This window comes from Oryx dammah, unplaced genomic scaffold (genome assembly GCF_014754425.2).
Source record: "Oryx dammah isolate SB20612 unplaced genomic scaffold, SCBI_Odam_1.1 HiC_scaffold_16, whole genome shotgun sequence".
NCBI lineage: Eukaryota > Metazoa > Chordata > Mammalia > Artiodactyla > Bovidae > Oryx > Oryx dammah.
The window spans coordinates 14,651,349-14,672,095 of NW_024070200.1; the positions used below are offsets into that span (position 1 = coordinate 14,651,349).

Genomic DNA, 20,747 nt, shown 5'->3' on the forward strand with positions numbered 1-20,747 from the left:
CCTACCTCCCACCCCGAAGATTTAATCATTGCTTAGCTGGACTTAGGAAAATATATTGAAAGACTGGCCATGGTTTTTCAGGTTTCATAGAATGCAACAAAATTGAAGGCATCTACTAGATACATAAACTCATATCTTCATACTCAGTTCAGTCGCTCAGTCAAGTAAGAATTATTAAGTGTAGGGAATACTAACTTCTTCCCAAATAGTCATCTAGAATGATTTTGATAAAATTCCTGATTTAGTGGCATCCCTTCACTTCAATAAAAGGTGACTTTTATTGAGTTTAATTTCTTGTTCTTTAACTGGTTTTGGTCTTCTGTAGTGCTGTTGTATCTCTGCCAAAGCACAAGCCTGGTTTCTGGTCAGACGTAGCTAAGGCCGTAGGTTCTCGATCCGCGGATGAATGCCAGAGGAAGTACATGGAAGATCCCCGAGGAAAACGATTTCAGAAACATGACACCAAGAAGAAGCCAGCCAACCCCAAAGGCAAAAACGGTGACCTTCATAGCAAATAGTTTTTTCCTAGTTCTCAGTATTGATTTCTGATTACTCATTAGATTAATTTATATTTATCCATGTGTCTTCTAAGAGGTGGATTTTGTTTTTATAATTTTAAAGCTAGAAACAACTCCAAAGATCATCTGTTTAATTTTTTTTAAGTCTGACCTAGCTACTTCCTTATATTAACAGTAACCTTAGCAGCCTTGTGCTTTGAGTTTGTTCTAGGAAATCTGCAGTTGGATCCAGAGATTTCAACAACTGGGTTGTTCTTCTAAGTTAAATTTGAGGTCAGTTTGTCAGGGTCCCTTAGTAATTCATAAGAGAACTCGTAAGAATAAGTTTAGTTGTGTAGGCCCCAGGAGTACACATTCCTGGCCAGGTTTATGCCAGAGAATCTTATATGAAGCTTTAGGGAACACTCAGTATCCCTGTCCTAATTCAATAAGGTTTATATTTTAGCAAGACTAGAGGGTAGACAACCAGCAAGGGAAATAGGAGAGGTAACTTCCCTTACAGGTAAAGAACCTTTCCAACCTCACCCTGCCTAATCCAAATGTAATTTCTTCCTGAGTATTTTTGTAATCTAATCATATTGCCCGAATCCCAGTATAGAGTCATTTGTTATATAGGAGGCTTGGAAATATTAACAACAGATGCTGAGTTTATTTAATATGAATACACAGTTTAGATTTTGCAAAGGATGTTAACTTTATAGAGCAGTTACTATAAAAGACCAAATCCTTACCAAAATTTTTGCTGATTCTTAAGGCAAGATCGATGATGCTGATAAGAAGGAAACTGTGAAGATAACTGCCAAAGTGGGAACTCTTAAAAGGAAGCAGCAGATGAGAGATTTTCTTGAACAGCTGCCAAAAGATGACCATGATGATTTTTTCAGTGCAACACCTTTGCAGCATCAAAAAATACTGGTAAGAGCCTTAAATGTAGAAGTCATTGTTTTCTTTTTATATTGACTTTTGTATCTTTCATTTTTATTTAGGGTTAGTGTTCATCCCTAATATTTAGGCCAAGGACTGATAGCCTCCACAGAAATGTCAGAGTAGAGTACAGGAAGCAGTCTGCCAGTCATGCCGTTCTTCTCAGTGGCCAGGGTCTGCCCTTCAGTGGGGTTCAGAAGTAATGCTTAAAGAACCAAATAGAAAGCCCAGAAAAAGGCCAAGCATATATATTTAAAATTCATATACAGTGAGGCAGACTTTAAAAGGGGGCGTGACAGGCATAGATTATTACCTACTGCATAGTAAATTCAGAGGAGGGACTACATGGCAGCATAAAATTGACAGATTTGAATGATTGCAAGAATTCTTAAACTAATAGAATGAAAAAAATCACATAACTAAAAACTTCAGTGATTGGGATAAAATATTTGCAATATATAAAAACCAATACAGTATTGTAAAGTAAAATAAAGTAGAGAAAAGTAACTCATTCAGATGTTACTGGAATAATAAAAAGTATCAAGCTCATAGGGGAAAAAAATAGGCAAGAAAAAAATTCAGAAGGCTCACACTTGGGGTAATTTTTCCATCTACCCATTTCACAATGTTGTTAAATTATCCAGTTTTAAAAGGCTGCTTAGTGAGAACTTAGTGACAACATGATCTGGGACCCCTTTTTACCCAGACAGGTTATAAAGGGAAGTATTTTAAGGAGCCATCTGAGGCTCTTACTGTGTTCTCTGCACAAAAACACTGATCCTTTAGGCATTGTGCCCTTTATATTATTCCTCCCATGTTTTGTCCTAAGTGCAACAGTAGCACTATTTTAAAAGCAAAAATAAAAACAGAAGCCCACTTTTTCTAAGGTTTTAATATAAAGGGAAGTAAAATTTAATTAAAAGATTAAATTATTTATTGGAAATATATACACACAAAAAGTTTAATACTGCCTGAGTATCTATTAAGTACCAAGCATAATAGTAAATCAATTATACTTTTGCTTTGTTCTCTCTGTGCAGAGGTCAGTATACTTGGCCCACAGGCCAGATCTGGCATATCAGCTCTTTTTATAAACAGTATTTTACTGGACCACAGACATGCTGGCTGTGGCAGCTTTCCTGCTTCAGCAGTGGAATTGAGCAGTGGGACAAAGACTGTATAGACCATAAAACCTAAAATATTTTCTGACTCGACAGAAAATATTTGCTGACCTTTGGCCTATGCAATACTAGAAATGTGTGTCCTTTCCATTTTACACAATAGAAACTAAGTTTTTTAGAGACCAAGGCTCTGTACCTACTAATATTTTAGTTATTTTAGTTGTCTCAGTTGTGAAATTATAAGAAGGAAAATAACATAATCCCTCCCCTCAAAAAACAATTTGTGATAATGAGGAATTCCGTTTTTAGGGGTGCCTGTTGGTAATACATATTTGTTTTTTAGTTACCAAGTTTCCAGGACAGTCAAGAAGGGGATGATATTCTGCCAAATATGGACAGAAATCCAACAACTCCGTCGTCAGTAATCTTTCCACTGGCAAAAACTCCTCAGTGTCATCATGTCACGCCTAGCATGCTAGACTCTATAAACAGGTATGTATTTGTGCATATGGTACTGAAATTCTCTGCATCAGCTTTTAACATCCCATGAGTTGAAGACAGCAGATACCAGTAATTAGAGAAGTCATCATTATTTTTAAAAAAACAAGAAAGAATGGTTCCTAGAAGTCAAAGATGGATAGTTCCTGCAAGTATAGGTGTTTTCCGTATTGTCAGTACACAGTTCACACTCTATATTAGGATAAATTCCAGATGGGTCAAAGTTTGGCATGTAAAAATTAAACTATAAAATATATCTTTAGAAGACTATGGAGAATTATTTCATAATCTTAGAAGTCCCAGAAGCCACTAACAAAAAGTATGATAAAGTCAACCCTATAAAGTTTTAGTTGGTACCAACCATCATAAACAGTCAAAAGACAAATGAGAATCTGAGAAAAGAATTTTTGGAACTTATAATTAAAAAAAAAGAATTTATGGGAACTTACCACAGGAAAAAAGGCTTACTTCCCTGTTATAACACTCCTACAAATTAACAAGAAAAGGAAAGCCATTCTCACACATTACTAGTGAAAAGGTAAATTAGTTCAACCCCTGAAAGTGGTACTTTGTTGATGTCTATCAAAGTTATAAATTCATATACTCTCTGACCTAGCAGTCCTACCTCTAGAATTGTGATTGTACAGCTAATTTGTTGCAGTATTGCTTATAATGACAAAAGGCTGGAAAGAACTCAAATGTCCATCGATTAGGGACCAATCAAATTTTGCTACATTATGTAGCCATAGAAATTAATGAGAAATGCTTTATGTACTTATGGTAAGAGATATATTAAATGAAAAAAAGGGGGACTTCCCTGGCAGTCCAGTGGTTAAGACTCCACAACTCCCAGTGCAGGGGGCATGAGTTTGATCCCTTGTGGTAGAACTAAGATCTGCATGCCGCAAGCACAGCCAAAAAATAAATAAATAAATGAAAACCGTTAGATGTAGTTAATGTGTTATCATTTGTGTAAATAGGGGCTCTGTGTGTGTGTATCCTTGTATGTATATGTGTGTATACACACACAATTGCTTTTATTTGATCAAATATCTCTTAAAGGATACATAAGCAACTGAAAACATTGGTGATCTTTCAGGAGATGAACTAAGATAACTTGGGACAAAAACAAAGACTTTTTGAATTCCACACTATGTGAATATAAACATTATTTTGAAATATAAATCAATCAGATAACGTGGGGGGAAAATGGAAAATGGTAAGGCAGCCTGAAAATAGACTATTCATGTGGCAGTTCAGCAGGCCAGCACTAATCTTGATAAGAGCAGTTTTCATGGGGTGTGAGAGAGCGAAGCCATATGATCAAAACTTGGAGGAAAAAAAACCATCAGTATTCTCATGAAGCTTAGTGAAAATGTGAATTTGCATTTACTCAGCAAAAACATAATTTTTCCTAGCAATCCAGAAATTATTTTTTGTTTATTTTTAAATAAGTATTTACAAGTGAAAGTATATTAAGCATATAAATTTTTTAAAATACTTCAGAATTTTATTTTATTGAAGTATAGTTGATTTACAGTGAGGTCATTTTCTTCTGTACAGCAAAGTGGCTCAATTATATATATATATATATATATTTTTTTTTAAATATTCTTTTCTATTATGGCTTATCGCTGGATATTGAATATGGTTCCCTGTGCTATACACTAGGACCTTGTTATTTATCCAGTCTCTATATAATAGTTTCCATCTGCTAATTCCAAACTCCTAATCCATTTCCCTCCCAGTCCTCTCTCCCACTTGGCAACCACAAGTCTGTTCTCTGTGAGTCTCTTTCTGTTTTATAGATAGGTTGATTTGCGTCATAGATTCCACACATAAGTGATCTCATGTGGTATTTGTCTTTCTCTGTCTGACTTCACTTAGTATGAGAATCTCTAGGTCCATCCATGTTGCTGCAAATGGGACTATTTCATGCTGCTTTTTATAGCTGAGTAGTAGTTCACTGCATATATGTACCATATCTTTTTTATCCATTCATCTGTCAACTGATATTTAGGTTGCTTCCATGTTTTGGCTATTGTGAATAGTGCTGCTGTGAACAGAGGGGGTGTATGTATCTTTTTGAATTATGATTTTGTCTGGATATATGCCCAGGAGTGGAATTGCTGGGTCATATGGCAACTCTTTTCAGTTTCTTGAGGAACCCCTATATGTTCTCCATAGTGGCTGTACCAATTTACATTCCTACCAGCAGTGCAGGAGGATCCCCTTTTCTGCACCTTCTCTCTACCACTTATTTGTAGATTTTTAAATGATGGTCGTTCTGACCAGTGTGAGGTAGTACTCATTGTAGCTTTGATTTGCATTTCTCTAACAACTAGTGAGGCTGAGCCTTTTCCCATGTGCCTGTTTTCCATTTGTATGTCTTCTTTGGAAAAGTGTCTCTTTAGGTCATCTGTCCATCTGTTGATTGGGTTGTTTTGTTTTTACCTTGTTGAGTTGTATGAGCTCTTTGTATATTTTGGAAATTAACCCTTGTTGGTCACACCATCTGCAGAGATTTTCTCCCAGTCTGTAGGTGGTCCTTTCGTTTTGTTGATGGTTTCCTTTGCTGTACCAAAACTTGTAAGTTTGATTAGGTCCTATTTGTTTAACTTTGTTTTTATTTCTGTTGCCTTGGGAGACTGATGTAAGAAAATATGGTGTGATTTGTGTCAGAATGTTCTGCCTGTGTTCTCTTCTAGGAGGTTTATGGCGTCGTGTCTTTTAAGTCCTGGAGCCATATTTTTATGCATGGTGTGAGGGTATGTTCTGACTTGACTTACATATGGCTGTCCAACTTTAACAGCACTTATTGAAGAGAATGTCTTTTTTCCATTGTATATTCTTGCCTCCTTTGTCAGAGATAAATTGACCATAGGTGTGTGAGTTAATTTCTGTGGTGCATATGATTTTGGACAGATTTTGGTAAGAACTTTGACCAAATCATTAGCTTTAAAATATTCATTCCTTTGACCCTTGAATTTTATTTATAAGGAAATACGAGGTTGGGCAAGTATGAGTGTTTACTTGTATGAACAAAGATGTTCATCACAAAACTGAAATTTTGAAACTGACCTAACAGTCCAATAATAAGGAAAGTTAAGAAATTAGGATTTGTCCATATAATAGAATAATATGTAACAATTTAAAATGATGTCTTCAATACAGATAGCCAACAAACACATGAAAAGATGCTCAACATCTAGTTATTAGAGAATGCAAGAGTACAATGAGATATCACATCATACCAGTCAGAATGTCCATCATTAAAAATCTACAGACAGTAAATGCTGGAAAAGATGTAGAGAAAAGGGAACACTCTTGCACTGTTGGTGGGAATGTAAATTGATACAGCCACTATGGAGAATAATATGGAGATTTCTTAAAAAAACTAAAAATTGAGGGACTTCCCTGGCATTCCAGTAGTTAAGACTCTGAGCTCCCAATGCAGAGGGCACAGGTTTGATTCCTGGTCAGGGAACTAAGATCCCACATGGCTGCATGGGGCAGCCAAATAAAAAAACCTAAAAACTGAAACTATCATGTGGCTCAGCAATTCCACTACTGAGCTTATACCCAGAGAAAACCATAACCCAGGTAGACACATGCACCCCAGTGTTCACTGCAGCATTCTTCGCAGAGGCTAGGATATGCAGACAACTTAAATGTCCATCAACAGAGTGGATAAAGATGTGACATATATATACGATGGAATATTCCATAAGAGGGAATGAAATTGGGCCATTGATAGAGACAAGGACAGACCTAGAGATTGTCATACAGAGTGAAGTAAGTCAGAGAAAAGCAAATATTGTATGTTAATACATAAATATGGGATCTGAAAAAATTGGTAGAGACCAGCAGTTTCCAACAGTTCTGGCACCAGGGGCCAGTTTTGTGGAAGACAGTTTTCCATGGATCTGGTACGGTGGGTGGAGGGTGGAATGGTTCAGGTTTAATGTGAGCAATGGGGAACCTCAGTGAAGCTTCACTTACTCACCAGTCCTTCACCTCCTTCTGTGCAGCTTGGTTCCTAACAGGTCCTGGACCATTACAAGTCCCAGGCCCCTCTGCTTGGGGAACTCCTGATACAGATGGGTCTCATTTACAAAGTGAAATAGAGACACAGATGTAAAGAACAAACATGGATACTAAGGCGGGAGGGTGGTGGGATGAATTGGGAGACTAGGATTGACATATATACACTATTGATACTATGTTTAAAATAGATAGCTAATCAGAAACTACACTATAGTACAGAGAACTCTACTCAGTGCTCTGTGGTGACCTAAATGGGAAGGAAATCCAAAACAGAGGGGGCGTGTGTGTGTGTATAGCTGATTCACTTTGCTGTACAGTAAAAACTAACACAACATTGTAAAGCAACTATACTCCAGTAAAAGTTTAAAAGGATTAAATAACGCTTTCAATAAATTTTAATGATACAGAATAATGTTCAGTGAATAATTTTTAAGAGCTAAGAAATAAAACTACATTACCTACAGTATGATCCCAGTTTTGTAACATGTATTCATAGGAGATAGGAAATTCCTTAACCAAAACCACCAGCCATTATCTGTAGATAGTAGCATTATACTGATGTGGATTATGATACTTTTTTTTTTTAACATATTATCACTTTCACAATGATAGAAAATGGCTTTTTTTCCTTACAGAGCTCAAGACGGACTTATACCAAGAATATATTTCGTAAAACTTTATTTTTAAAAAACGAGTGTCCTAGACCTCTTTAATCTCTAGACTTCACCGACTCTAGTAGTTAGTTTCCTTTTCATAACAATTTTAAGCAATGCAACAGTATTTTTTTTTATCACTCCCAAAGTATCTGTACCGGACAGTAGTTTTATGAGGTGCTGATCCTGAACAACTGGCTAGGCTCATTCACACAGTATGCAGCAGTGCTTGTGGTTCACATTGATATCTTAATATACATCACAGATTTACAGATTTCTTACAGTCACACCTTTAAGCTGCCAAATAGTCATAAAGGAATGGATAGTCAATCATAAAGGAACTTGAAGCCTAGAGAGTAAATCTGTCCTGAGTAATTGTTGGGGAAACTAAGAACAATGTTCTATGTGGCTTCAGTTTTCATCTGTAAATTATGAGTCAGGTGTATTTGCTAAGGATGAGAAGGGAAAAGAGGTAAGGTTAAAAAAAATATTTTTTTAAAGTCTTAGTTGGTATAAAAAACGTAACGATGTAGAAATAAAAGGCTTATGAGCCAAACTGAATCTCAACACAGTTGGAAGGCATAAATTAATGGAGAGTTTTCATCACCATGCATATCCTTAAAGTGATAACTTAAGATTCAACCTGGATAGGGAAGGAAGACATGAACAAGAGAAAGGAGTAAAAGGTATAACAAAAGGGAATCAATGGACAAGATGTCTTAGTGAGTTTTAGAAAAGACAGGCAGCAAGATAGAGACTGGGAAGAACAGATGGGACAGTGGACAATGAGTAAACCATCATTTTTCAGAACAGTCTTACAGGGTTGAAGCATTTTGTCCATCTCCGTGGGTACACGATTGTCTTTTTAATTTTAATTGGAGGTTAATCACTTTACAATATTGTATTGGTTTCGCCATACATCAACATGAATCCGCCACGGGTATACATGTGTTAAAATGGAACATAAAATATACTTTTAACGTACGGAAACATTTTAAATTAATTTTGTCAGTTGCTGTTCAATCTGTGGATTAAAGTATGGTGATTAATGTTGATTTGAAATTACTTTATATTTAAACAGGAATGATTGTGATAAATATGTTTTTCGTATGCAAAAAGCCCATAAAAGTAAAGGTGGCACTACCTGGGGCAATATCAAGAAAAAGACGGTAAGTATTTTTCTTTGTCGGGGCTTCCCAGTACCTAAGTGGTAAAGAATCTGCCTGCAATGCAGGAAACACAGGAGACGTATGTTAGATCCCTGGGTTGGGAAGATCCCCTGGAGGAGGGCATGGCAACCCACTCCAGTATTATTGCCTGGAGAATCAATCCATGGACAGAGGAGCCTGGCGGGCTATGGTCCATTGGGGTTGCAAAGAGTTGGACTCGACTGAAATGACTGAGCATGCTTGCATCTGTTGAACAGCTATAATACCTCGCAAATTGTTGGAGTTATAAGTTATGTAATAACCCCTGCCTTCACGTTGCTTATAGCCTAATATAAGTAAATTATAGTATGAGGCTATGAGTGAGGTAAGCACGTAAGTGCTATAGGATTATAGATGGCAGTTGATAGACTGGAGCATTTGAGTAAGGTGAGAATTTTCATTTGAGGAGTCAGGCAGGGTGGGAGAAATATAGGTTAGAGAAGGACATTTCAGGCAAGACACAGAAGCGTAATATCTATTCAGTGATTGGGGAATAATCCATACTGATTGAGTTATGATTGTCATGGAACAAGAAATTTCATTAGATACTCTAGATTTCAAAATTTTTTCAGATTCAGCTACTTGATTTGACATGTGTATGTGTGTATTGTAGGTATTTCAATATTTAAAATCTAATTACAGAAAAATGTTAACTCAATATTGCCTTTGAGTGATCTAAATTTTAATTTCTCATTTAATTTGAATAATTTATATCCAGATAAAACTAAGTATTCAGGAAAAACTAATTCACTTCAGATTTCCTCAAAGTAAACAGCCAGTCTTAGAGAATGATAATGTATGGGCTAAAAGGAGACTACCTCATTCCCTGAGGGTGTCTTCCTTCAAGCCAGGTTAAGGCCAACTTTTTTTTCCCCCTCACCCTTGTTGAAGTATTTATATAGCACACCTCCTAGAGTATAGTTCCTCTCAGAGTCTCTAAACTGAAACATTGGGATTAGCTAACCAGATCTAATCTTTATAGGCTTTATTTGTCCATAGGAAATGGTAGATACCTCTGGGAACCTTGGTTTAAAATCAGCCTGGAGACTGAATTCTTCAAAAGAAACTTCTACTCTGCAATTGAAAATGTGGGCAAACTCCCTCTCAGTGTTTTCTGAGTCCCTTTTTCCAACTCCACATTCCTTATAAGAATGAAATTTTGGCTTCATTTATAGCCACTAGGTCAGGATAGAGCAAAGGGTTTAGTATTAAAAGTTCTGATCTCAAAGTCTGACTCCATACCAGGTTTATGACAAGGCAAGCTACTTGAGCTTTCCAGTCTCATTAACATATGATGTGGGGATCATGATGATATCATATCATGTAGGATCCCCACTGCCTTGTTGATTTTTTGTGTTGAAGATCTGTCCATTGATTTAAGTGGGGTGTTAAAGTCTCCTATCATTGTATTCCCGTCAGTTTTCTCTTTATGTCTGTTGTTCACTCGCTAAGTCGTGTCCGATTCTGCGACCCCATGGACTGCAGCACGCCAGGCCTCCCTGTCCTTTACTGTCCCCCAAGGTTTGCTCTAACTCAAGTCCATTGAGTCGGTGATGCCATCCAACCATCTCATCTTCTGTCGCCCCTTCTGCTCCTGTCCTCAATCTTTCCCAGCATCAGGGCCCTTTCCAATGAGTCAGTTCTTTGCATCAGGTGACAAAATATTGGAGCTTCAGCTTCAGCATCAGTCCCTCCAATGAATAATCAGGGTTGATTTCCTTTAGGATTGACTGGTTTCATCTTGCTGCCCAAGGGACTCTCAAGAGTCTCTCCAGCCCACAGTTCAAAAGCATCAATTCTTCGGCACTCGGCCTTCTTTATTGTCCAGCTCTCACATCCATACCTGACTACTGGAAAAACCATAGCTTTGACTATATGGATCTTTGTCAGCAAAGGGATGTCTCTGCTCTTAGTATGTTTTATGCATCTGGATGCTCCTCTGTTGGGTGCATATGTGTTGATGACTGTAATATCCTCTTGTATTGTAATGGTCCTTTTGTCACTACAATAGCTCTAGTAGCTTGCCTTCTTTATCTTTCTTTATAGCCTTTGTGTTAAAGTCTACTGTCTGATAGAGTATCATTCCCCTGCCCCTTTCTTCACATTTCCATTTCATGAAATGTCCTATGTGCCCTAAAGTGGGTCCTCCTGTAGGCAGCATGCTGTAGGTTCTTCTTTTTTCATCCAATCTGCCACTCTATTTTTAAAAATTATTTAATTGGAGAAAAATTACAATATTGTGATGGCTTCTGCCATACATTGACATGAATCAGCGTGGGTGCACATGTTTTTTGACTGGAACGTTTAGTGCATTTACATTTAAGGTAATTATTGATAGATATATTGATTACCATTTTAAACCTTATTTAACCTGTTGATTTTGTACTTTGTCCATTTTTGTTTTCCCTTTTGTGGTTTGATGGTTTTCTTTCATATTATGTTTGTGTTCTCTTGTTGGTTTTTATGAATCTGTTGTATGTTTTTGCTTTGTGGTTACCTTGTTTTTCAAGTGTATTAACTCCTTCCTGTATCCACTTGGTTTGCTGCTGCTAAGTCGCTTCAGTCGTGTCCAACTCTTTGTGACCCCATAGACGACAGCACACCAGGCTCCCCCGTCCCTGGGATTCTCCAGGAAAGAACACTGGAGTGGGTTACCATTTCCTTCTCCAAGGCATGAAAGTGAAAAGTGAAAGTGAAGTCGCTCAGTCCTGTCCGACTTAGCGACTCTTAGCGACCCCACGGACTGCAGCCCACCAGGCTCCTCCGTCCATGGATTTTCCAGGCAAGAGTACTGGAGTGGGGTGCCATTGCCTTCTCCGTCTACTTGGTTTAGACTGGTAGTAATATAGGCTCAAACATATTCTGCAGGAAAAAATGTACATTTTCTTACTCTCTCCTCACCTACATTTTATGATTTGGATGTCTTCTTTTACATCTTCATATTCATCCGTTTGCTGTTTATTGTGGTTATCATTGCTTTAATGAATTTTTTTCATTTTAAAAAACAATCTGTGTCCTGGCTTATTTACTTTCCAGTTGTGATTTTCTCTTTCCTGTAGATTCTTACTTTTCTGTTTGGAAAAGAACTTTCAATATTTCCTTTAGGATAGGTTTAGCATTGCTGTAGTCTTTCAGTTTTTGCTTGTCTGTGAGATTCTTAATCTCTCCTTCTATTCTGAATTATATCCTTGCTGGGTAGAATATCCTAGTTTGCAGATTTTCCTATCAGGACTTTGATTATATCTTGCCACTTCTGTCTGGCCTGTGCTGTCATATTTTCTTTTCTGTCCTATTCCTTTTCATTTTTTATTTTTATTTATTTATTTTTTTTCCTTTTCATTTTTTAAAGATAGCCATGGCCAATGGTTTAAAAGGTACGGTGGTGTTCATAAGCGTACATTATATACTTGAAGCTTGTCATATATGTTGAATTACTATTTTAGCCAGGAATTTGAAGTACAGAGAACTCAAATTTTGCTAGTGTTATGGAATGGAATAAGTATTAAGTTGATTTTGGCAACTTTCAGGTGCTATCCTTTAACCATTACAGCATTAGTTTGTAATATTTCCTTTGGGATAAAGCATGCTGAACTTTGTCTACGTTTGAAGCAGGCTTCACAGGAGGTTAATTAGCAGAAAACTGTGGTATTGGAAAATTATTCACTTAGCTAATATGAACTCTCTTGTAGATTGAAACTGATTTTTCAACTCCACCATCAAGAAGAAAAACACCATTTAACAAAGGTAATATACTTTTCTTTTGTAGCTCTGTTCTACTATAGAGTAGTCTATTTATTAACACAGTATTAAAATTAATTGTTCTCAAGTGGGCAGACCTATCAATTTGTTTCCTATATTTATTTTCAACTTCCTTGAAATTGCTTTTAGAAATATATTAATCTTTTTTATTAAACTTCTCGTTACAGAATTAGCAGAGAACTCTGGTATCGGAAAACTTTTCACAAAGGCTATGGAGTCTTTAGATGAAGAAGAGAGCGATTATTATTTTTCAAATTCTGATTCTGCATAGTATAAGTAAGAGAACATGTCCAGGATGTTTATCAAGAAGCAGACAGTGTATTTGTGTCTTCGTCTGATGTATATTTTCTTTATAGAAACTGCACACTCTTTTTCAAAGGTTTCATGTTTTATGTCTCTCATAAGCATCTTAGTCTGTTTAAGAAAATCATGTTCTATACAGGTGTTCTTTTTTTTTTTTTAAAGCATTTAAGAAAATGAAAACCTTAGGTTAGCATTTGTCACCACTTGGTATACAAGTCAGATGTAACGTTTTAATTACATATTGTTTAAACCATTTGACAAGCTTTCTCCTGATTGTTTTTCTTGAAGCTTGTGATTGGCACATCTGTGAAACCTACGTAAATTTCATTTGTTGCTTTTAAGTATTTTTATTAAGTAGAATGAGAAAACATTTTGTTGTATTTTTAAGCAGACATAGCAAAAATTTGGTCTCAGTATTTAAAAGACTGGATTAGACAACATTGAGGTGACAGATCTAGTACTGTAAGAAGTGAAGTTACTATGTCATAATAAACACTGTTTTCCTTTTGGACAGCTTCTTTGGAAATAAACATCTTTTAGCATATTCTGCCATTATGTTTTAAATTTGACATGAAAATTTTTTTCCCTCTGTTTATAGTACATCACTCACCCTTTCTCTCCAGTTAGGTTGTTCAAATAAAGTTAGTTTGTTTTTATAATATTCGTGTTTTGGTTGGTTTTTCTAACTGCTGGATCATAGAAAAAAATGACCTTTTTGGTTAATGGTTCAGCTCTTTCCTTGAAAAATATCAGAACTTATACTTTGTTTCCTAAGCATTTACTCAGCTACTAAAGAACTATAGAATTCATAGAAACACAAGATTTAAAAAGAATAGTGCAGGTAAAGTGAGAGCATTCTCCTTTAAACTACCATGATAGTTTCTGCCACAAATATTTTTGCAGTGAAGGACTGAGCGACTTCACTTTCACTTTTCACTTTCATGCACTGGAGAAGGAAATGGCAACCCACTCCAGTGTTCTTGCCTAGAGAATACCAGGGATGGGGGAGGCTGGTGGGCTGCCGTCTATGGGGTCGCACAGAGTCGGACACGACTGAAACGACTTAGCAGCAGCAGTAGCAGCAGCATGAAAGAAATGAAAGGGTTATGTTGGAGTAGCTCTAAAAAACTACTGTAGAACTTTAAGTTGCAAATATTTGGTGTAATAATGTGCTGTTTGATATTAATGGATAGTGGTTTTGGAATTTGAAGGTAGTTCAATTCTATAACAGGAAACAAAAAGGGTATTCTGAAATAGCATACGCTTGACATCGACTACAATGTACCCCCTCCCCATATTCTCTGTGACTTAACAAGTCTCTGTTTATCCCACCTGCCAGGTACCAGGATATTCCCATTTCTTTCCATTGGGTCATTAGATAAACTAGTAAGGTTTAAGGTAACATCCAAAGGAGACTTAAAATTAGAAGAGAAAGACTTTCAAAGGGCTCAAAGGCAGACAGGATGGATTGATAAACCATAGGGTTGATAAGTGCAACCTGTGGGAATACAGAAAGAGGCCATTGCAGTTTAAAAACGGATAGATGTCTCTACACAGCAAGCATAAGTAAATGAAATCCTCTAAGTTATGTCCCTCAAACCATGTCAATTTATGAAACACTTTGTCTTCAGCGTGCACACACAGAATCTGAGGACATGGGTGTCTGCATGAGAGAGGCTGTAGGGAAGCCATCAGTCCAGGGCAATGTGAGGTTGCTGAGGGGGCTGCATGCTTCTGGTGTAGCTGGGGCACAGAGTTCCACCAGACGGCCCTACCCAGCACAGCTGCTGATACCACGTAGTGTGAGAAGCAGCAACACAGCACACTGGAACCAGAAAGAGAAGCCCCTTTCCTCCTACCTGACAAAGCTAAGAATCATGCTCACTAGGGAGAAAGGCTCAGAAAGTCCACTCCACCACAGCACAGTGAGATACTAAAGCATGAATTGGACCTGAGAGATATGAAAATCGCACATCAGCCAATAATTTATATCACTTCCTCTACTCTCTGTAAAGGAAAAATTTGACAAAATTACTGAACATCAGAAAGAAGAGATCAACTGCTTTAGAAGAATTCAGAATTTAGACACTGTCTTAAAGGAGCTAAGTTCACAATCAGTTGCTACTCTATCTAGTTCTCGAGCTCCTGTTCTGGATTTCCCAGTCTATACTTAAGTCACTTGTTTCTGTCTCACTTTCATCGTCTGATAGGAAAGAGAAAATCAATCTGAATTAGATCAGCTTTGAAGTCCATGCCCAGTCTTAAGTGAAACCCTCTGCTGTCAGGTTGATTCAACTCCCCAACAATGTGTAATAGATAAAAATAAGGCAAACAAAGAATAAAGGACCCTAAGTGGGGAAAACATATCCATAATTAAAGACTGCTTTAGCAGTACACTGACTAGAAGGAAGGGACTCGTTGCAGGTAATAATACGGAACCATCTTAAAATACTAGTAGCATCACAGATGCAATGTAATGGGTCACAATGACAGTCTGCATTTGACAGCTCAACCTATACTGAAATTTTCCAACTCCAGTATATCACTTCTTTGATATTTCAACAATAACAAAAGAAGTAGTATAGACTGGAGTTCATACTACTAGAATTTGACAGCTATTAGTATTCAGTTGATCACAATAAACTGGAAAATTCTGAAAGAGATGGGAATCCCAGACCACCTGACCTGCCTCTTGAGAAACCTATATGCAGGTCAGGAAGCAACAGTTAGAACTGGACATGGAACAAGAGACTGGTTCCAAATAGGAAAAGGAGTATGTCAAGGCTGTATATTGTCACCTTGTTTATTTAACTTATATGCAGAGTACATCATGAGAAATGCTGGGCTGGAAGAAGCAAAAGCTGGAATCAAGATTGCTGGGAGAAATCTCAATAACCTCAGATATGCAGATGACACCACCCTTAGGCAGAATGTGAAAAGGAACTAAAAAGCCTCTTGAAAGTGAAAGAGGAGAGTGAAAAAGTTGGCTTAAAGCTCAACATTCAGAAAAACGAAGATCATGGCACCTGGTCCCATCACTTCAAGGGAAATAGATGGGGAAACAGTGGAAACAGTGTCAGACTTTATTTTTTTGGGCTCCAGAGTCACTGCAGATGGTGACTGCAGCCATGAAATTGAAAGATGCTTACTCCTTGGAAGGAAAGTTATGACCAACCTAGATAGTATATTCAAAAGCAGAGACATTACTTTGCCAACAAAGGTCCATTTAGTCAAGGCTATGGTTTTTCCAGTAGTCATGTATGGATGTGAGAGTTGGACTGTGAAGAAAGCTGAGCGTGGAAGAATTGATAATTTTGAACAGTGCTGTTGGAGAAGACTCCTGAGAGTCCCTTGGACTGCAAGGAGATCCAACTAGTCCATTCTGAAGGAGATCAGCCCTGGGTGTTCATTGAAAGGACTGATGCTGAGGCTGAAACTCCAATACTTTGGCCACCTGATGTGAAGAGTTGACTCATTAGAAAAGACCCTGATGTTGGGAGGGATTGGGGGCAGGAGGAGAAGGGGACGATAGAGGATGAGATGGCTGGATGGCATCACCGACTCGATGGACATGGGTTTGGGTGAACTCTAGGGGTTGGTGATGGACAAGGAGGCCTGCCGTGCTGCGATTCATGGGGTCGCAGAGACACGACTGAGTGACTGAACTGAACTGAGGATTCAGTTAAAATTTTGACTTTTCCTAGTTTCTGGGGCATTATCTCACAATACATGTACCACCCATGCCTATGCAATATTGTATATGTATAGGAAAAAATTTACAACCATTAAGCTGGCAGCAGATACATCAACCTATAATGCTAACAAATGACAATGACAGCACTATAATCTCTGGAAAATTTCTAAAATACATCTTTTACTCTAGTTTTTATTTCTTAACAGCACCTTAAGTAAACTTTTTATTCAATAAGAAAGTTTCATTATCTAATTAACCAAAATAATTATTAAACACGTTTTCAATAATTTACATATTCTATACAAATAAAAATGTACACAGTATAAAACAATAGGGCAATATTCTCATATACATGTATTAAACATAATCATAAACTGCAGCAATGATTATTGAAGTGCATTTTGTATTGTTCTCTGGTAACCCAACCTGAGCAGTCTGATCACGTATCAGATTTAATACTACCTTGGTTAAGATCAGTTGGCAACATTTGCGTGTCAAATATATAGTGAATATATCTATAGATCTCCTCAGCCTTTTGATGAGTTACTTGTGCATACGTTGAAATTTCTTGAGGTGTGCTGAAAAATAAAAATAGACTTGAACTTCTGACTTATAAAATTCAATATTTTTGTTTAAAGAACACCAAACAAAAGCCTTTAAGGGAATATTTTTTTCCCCCAGATTTCTACATTCAGTTAATGTGTTTAGCATTGGTTTAAATAAAAGCACATTTATTTCCTATATTTGAAATCATTTAAAATGATAATTTCAACATCTTATTTGGGCCTGTAGTTTAACCTATTTGCTAATACCTTCATTTGATTTTCAAGCAATACAGTCATTAAAACCTAGTAAAACTTTCAATTTGAACATTTTTTTAGTTACAGAACTAAACAGCCCAGAAATGTTAGAATGCAAGGTCAAAATATAAGTGCTGTCTACCTCCCCATAGGGCTCTAAGCTACAAATACAATGCTTACCTTTTTTACCGACCCTCCCCCCATGAATGTCCTCAGCTTAATGCGGTGACAAGCAAAGTCTTTACTGAATGAATCTAACTGGCACTATACCTCTTTACTTTTAAAAAATATGAAAATTCCAATGAAATTCCTCTTAGAACAATTTTAAAGTAACCACTTAAAAATATTAAAACAGACATACCTGTTTGTCATCTTTTTCACAGATGAGAACTGGTGACACATATTCAGTGCAGTTATATAACTTATATTGGGAATACTTAGATAAAACTGAAGAGTTTCACATGTATTACTGGTCACCACTGTTGGAACATGAATGCCAACATTCTTTCTTTGTTCCACTAAAGACAATTCCTTTAGCAAATCTGCAGTTTCTTCTTGGCAGGAACTGAAAAGAATTCGGATCCCAGCACCAATTAAGGTACTCAGCAGGCTGTCATAGCTCTTTGTTCTCCTAAACATCCTGGATGTGTCTCCTAAATATTTTATATTTAAGAAAATGCAAACCTTAGTAACTTACATTAAGTAGAATTGTTAATACTATACATTGTTAAAATCCCAAGATCTGTATCATTAAGCAAACTAGTGCCACGTTATGCTAATGAGAAATCCTACTGCTAAAGATTTAAAGCGATTCTCAACTATCTGAGAGAGAGAAGAGGGAAAACTGTCTTTATGACTGTCTTAAATTAGAATCAACAGAAGGTGAGTAGACAGGGGAGAAAGTATATTTCTAGATAACTCATTCCTGATGGCCAAGACCATATTATTCATGTCTCAAATCCGTAATGTTAGCATTGCTGAAGCGTTCACTTAGTAATACTTCTAACAGATATAAAATTCTTATCTATTTATTTCAAGCATAACTTAATACATTCCACACCCATTATAATATCTCTAACTCTTGCCTGTTAATTTAACTCTTCCCTACTCTCCTCATTCATTTCCTTTCCATGTCTACCTACATCCTTCTTTTGGCATTCTTCCTTATGCCAAAAAAAAAAAAAAAGATTTTTTTTCCATAGTTTTTGTCACATTACTTTCCTTTTTATTACAAATCTATTTCCTTTATAAAGGGTATGTTCGTATAAAGTAAATTATAGAAATTTAGCACTAGAAAGACCCAAAAGATCATGTAATCTAAAGCCCTCATTTGTCAAAAAAGAAAAAAGAAATTGGATTGGGGTTACTGAAAGATAGAGTGACTTATTCACGATCATATGGTTCAATAATGACAGTGGTGATTAAAAGGTACGTTGCTCAATTCCTGAACCAACGTTTTACATAATTTCCTTTTATATACGTAATGACTGTATAATCCTTGAATTCTTCCATACTGGCTTTCAGCTGCATGATTTCACTGAATTCTTGTAACACCATGGGATGACTAGGAAAAGTATACTATTAACTCCTCAGAGGAGTTAACTGTCAAATGGAATGTCACATAGCTATAGAAGACACCAAAACTCAGAGCATCTTCTGATTCCATATCCTGTGATCTTTTCACTAGTCTCAGAGATGCCCTTATACAGTTAAACATTACCCATAAAACTCCCTCCCTAATGGAAGCTCCAAGCCTGCATTTTCCAAAATATCCTAGGCACCCATTTTAGTGACCCACTGAGAATTCAATCTTAATGTATTCAACATTAAACACCTCTGTAGTCTCTCAAATCTGCTGCTTCTCCTATATTCATAATTTCAAAGAACAGCACCACTACCTGACTGCCCAGTAATCAAAAAACTGGTCAGCTCAAGAGTAATTCTTGATTGCTTCCACTTACTCCTGCTAATTCTACCTTCTTAAACACCTGAATCCTCCTCTTTCACACTGCCGCCTTATTTCTGGTACCCTTCCCAGGGCTCCTCCCAGAAAAAGACTTATGATTGGTTCACTTGCCTTCAACTCACCCTCTTCGATTCTTGTAAGCTGCGTTTAAACACAGTGACTAATGAAAAATATTATGACATTATGGAAATATTCACGAGTCAGGTATTCACATTTTAAGAGCCTCCCACATCCTGACAGTAGAATAATGAACTAAATAATAGTCAAGTTCCTTTACAGCCTTATAAAAATACAAACCTGTTTTTTCTCTGTCCTTTTCCACAATCACACATATTCTTTCAAACATGCTCTGTAGGTACTGGATCTGATCGATGATCTTGTTCTTAGTGATGCTATTTAACATCTCAGACTGAGACCTCCTTTCCACCACCATGCGGTTACTCACAATATAATCACAACCATTAAGAGGACAGACCTCTACCTGTAAGCCATGGATTGCTCTTAGGGAAGAAACTACTTCTGAACCAGAAACGATTTCACGACTATCTACAAGAATACAAGCTCTGTGGCCTTCCTGGGGCAGTCGTAGAGACACATGTGTGTCAGCCAAATGTGGTCGTGAGTTGGAACAGCATGGCATGCAAGTGCCAGCATCCTCCAGAGCACTAGCACCCTGAAAAGCAGAACACGTCAATCACCATCAATTACATATATGTTGGTGCCATAAACTTCTAACACCTAGGCTGATTTTTCTCACTGATACTTTTTCTTCTTCCTTCAACAGGACCAAAGGTACTGTGTAGATGAAGCTACCCCTAGCTACCACTTAACACCTAGTAGGATGGCTAGACATTTTCTAAAAGGAAAATGCATTGATGAGAATGTGAAAAAAACTGGGACGGGCATTGCTGGTGGGAATGAAATGATGCAGCCACTTTGGAAACGTTTGGCAAATGCGCAAAGTTAAAGAATGACCCAGGAATTGGCCCAGGATTCCACTTCAAGGTAACACCCATGATAAGTGAAAACAGAGACTCAGATAATTGTATGCCAAAGTTCATTGCTTTTGGAAAATCCTCAGCCATTGCCTGTTCAACTAAATCTTCTACTTGCTCTCTCCTCTCCTTAATTCTAGTTTCTCTCTTTTTCCTTTTCTTCCTCTGCAAAGGGTCTTCACCTAGGCCCTGGGGACTACAGAGTTTGTTATTCTTCCTCTAGTGGCTAAATGCTTTTTGTTCCACAGGGGAATGCTGGGA

The 20,747-nt window shown here is 37.1% G+C and overlaps 2 protein-coding genes across 3 annotated transcripts in view; one reads left to right on the forward strand and one right to left on the reverse strand.

The window, feature by feature from the left end:
• MIS18BP1 (MIS18 binding protein 1) overlaps positions 1-13,792 on the forward strand; it is a 45,528-nt gene extending 31,736 nt beyond the window's left edge. For both annotated transcript variants that reach the window (XM_040256687.1, XM_040256688.1), the window contains 6 exons: positions 326-498; positions 1,273-1,433; positions 2,907-3,055; positions 8,843-8,930; positions 12,659-12,713; positions 12,896-13,792. In XM_040256687.1, the coding sequence (XP_040112621.1) occupies positions 326-498; positions 1,273-1,433; positions 2,907-3,055; positions 8,843-8,930; positions 12,659-12,713; positions 12,896-12,999 (730 nt within the window). In that variant the 3' untranslated portion in view covers positions 13,000-13,792. The remainder of the gene's footprint in view (positions 1-325; positions 499-1,272; positions 1,434-2,906; positions 3,056-8,842; positions 8,931-12,658; positions 12,714-12,895) is intronic.
• A 3,107-nt stretch (positions 13,793-16,899) lies between these two features.
• The window catches only part of FANCM (FA complementation group M), a 58,585-nt gene continuing 54,737 nt past the window's right edge, over positions 16,900-20,747 (reverse strand). Inside the window, exons 21-23 of the mRNA XM_040256689.1 lie at positions 19,789-20,164; positions 17,887-18,178; positions 16,900-17,303 (exon numbers count right to left, since the gene is read on the reverse strand). Of these exons, the coding sequence (XP_040112623.1) occupies positions 17,165-17,303; positions 17,887-18,178; positions 19,789-20,164 (807 nt within the window). The 3' untranslated portion in view covers positions 16,900-17,164. The remainder of the gene's footprint in view (positions 17,304-17,886; positions 18,179-19,788; positions 20,165-20,747) is intronic.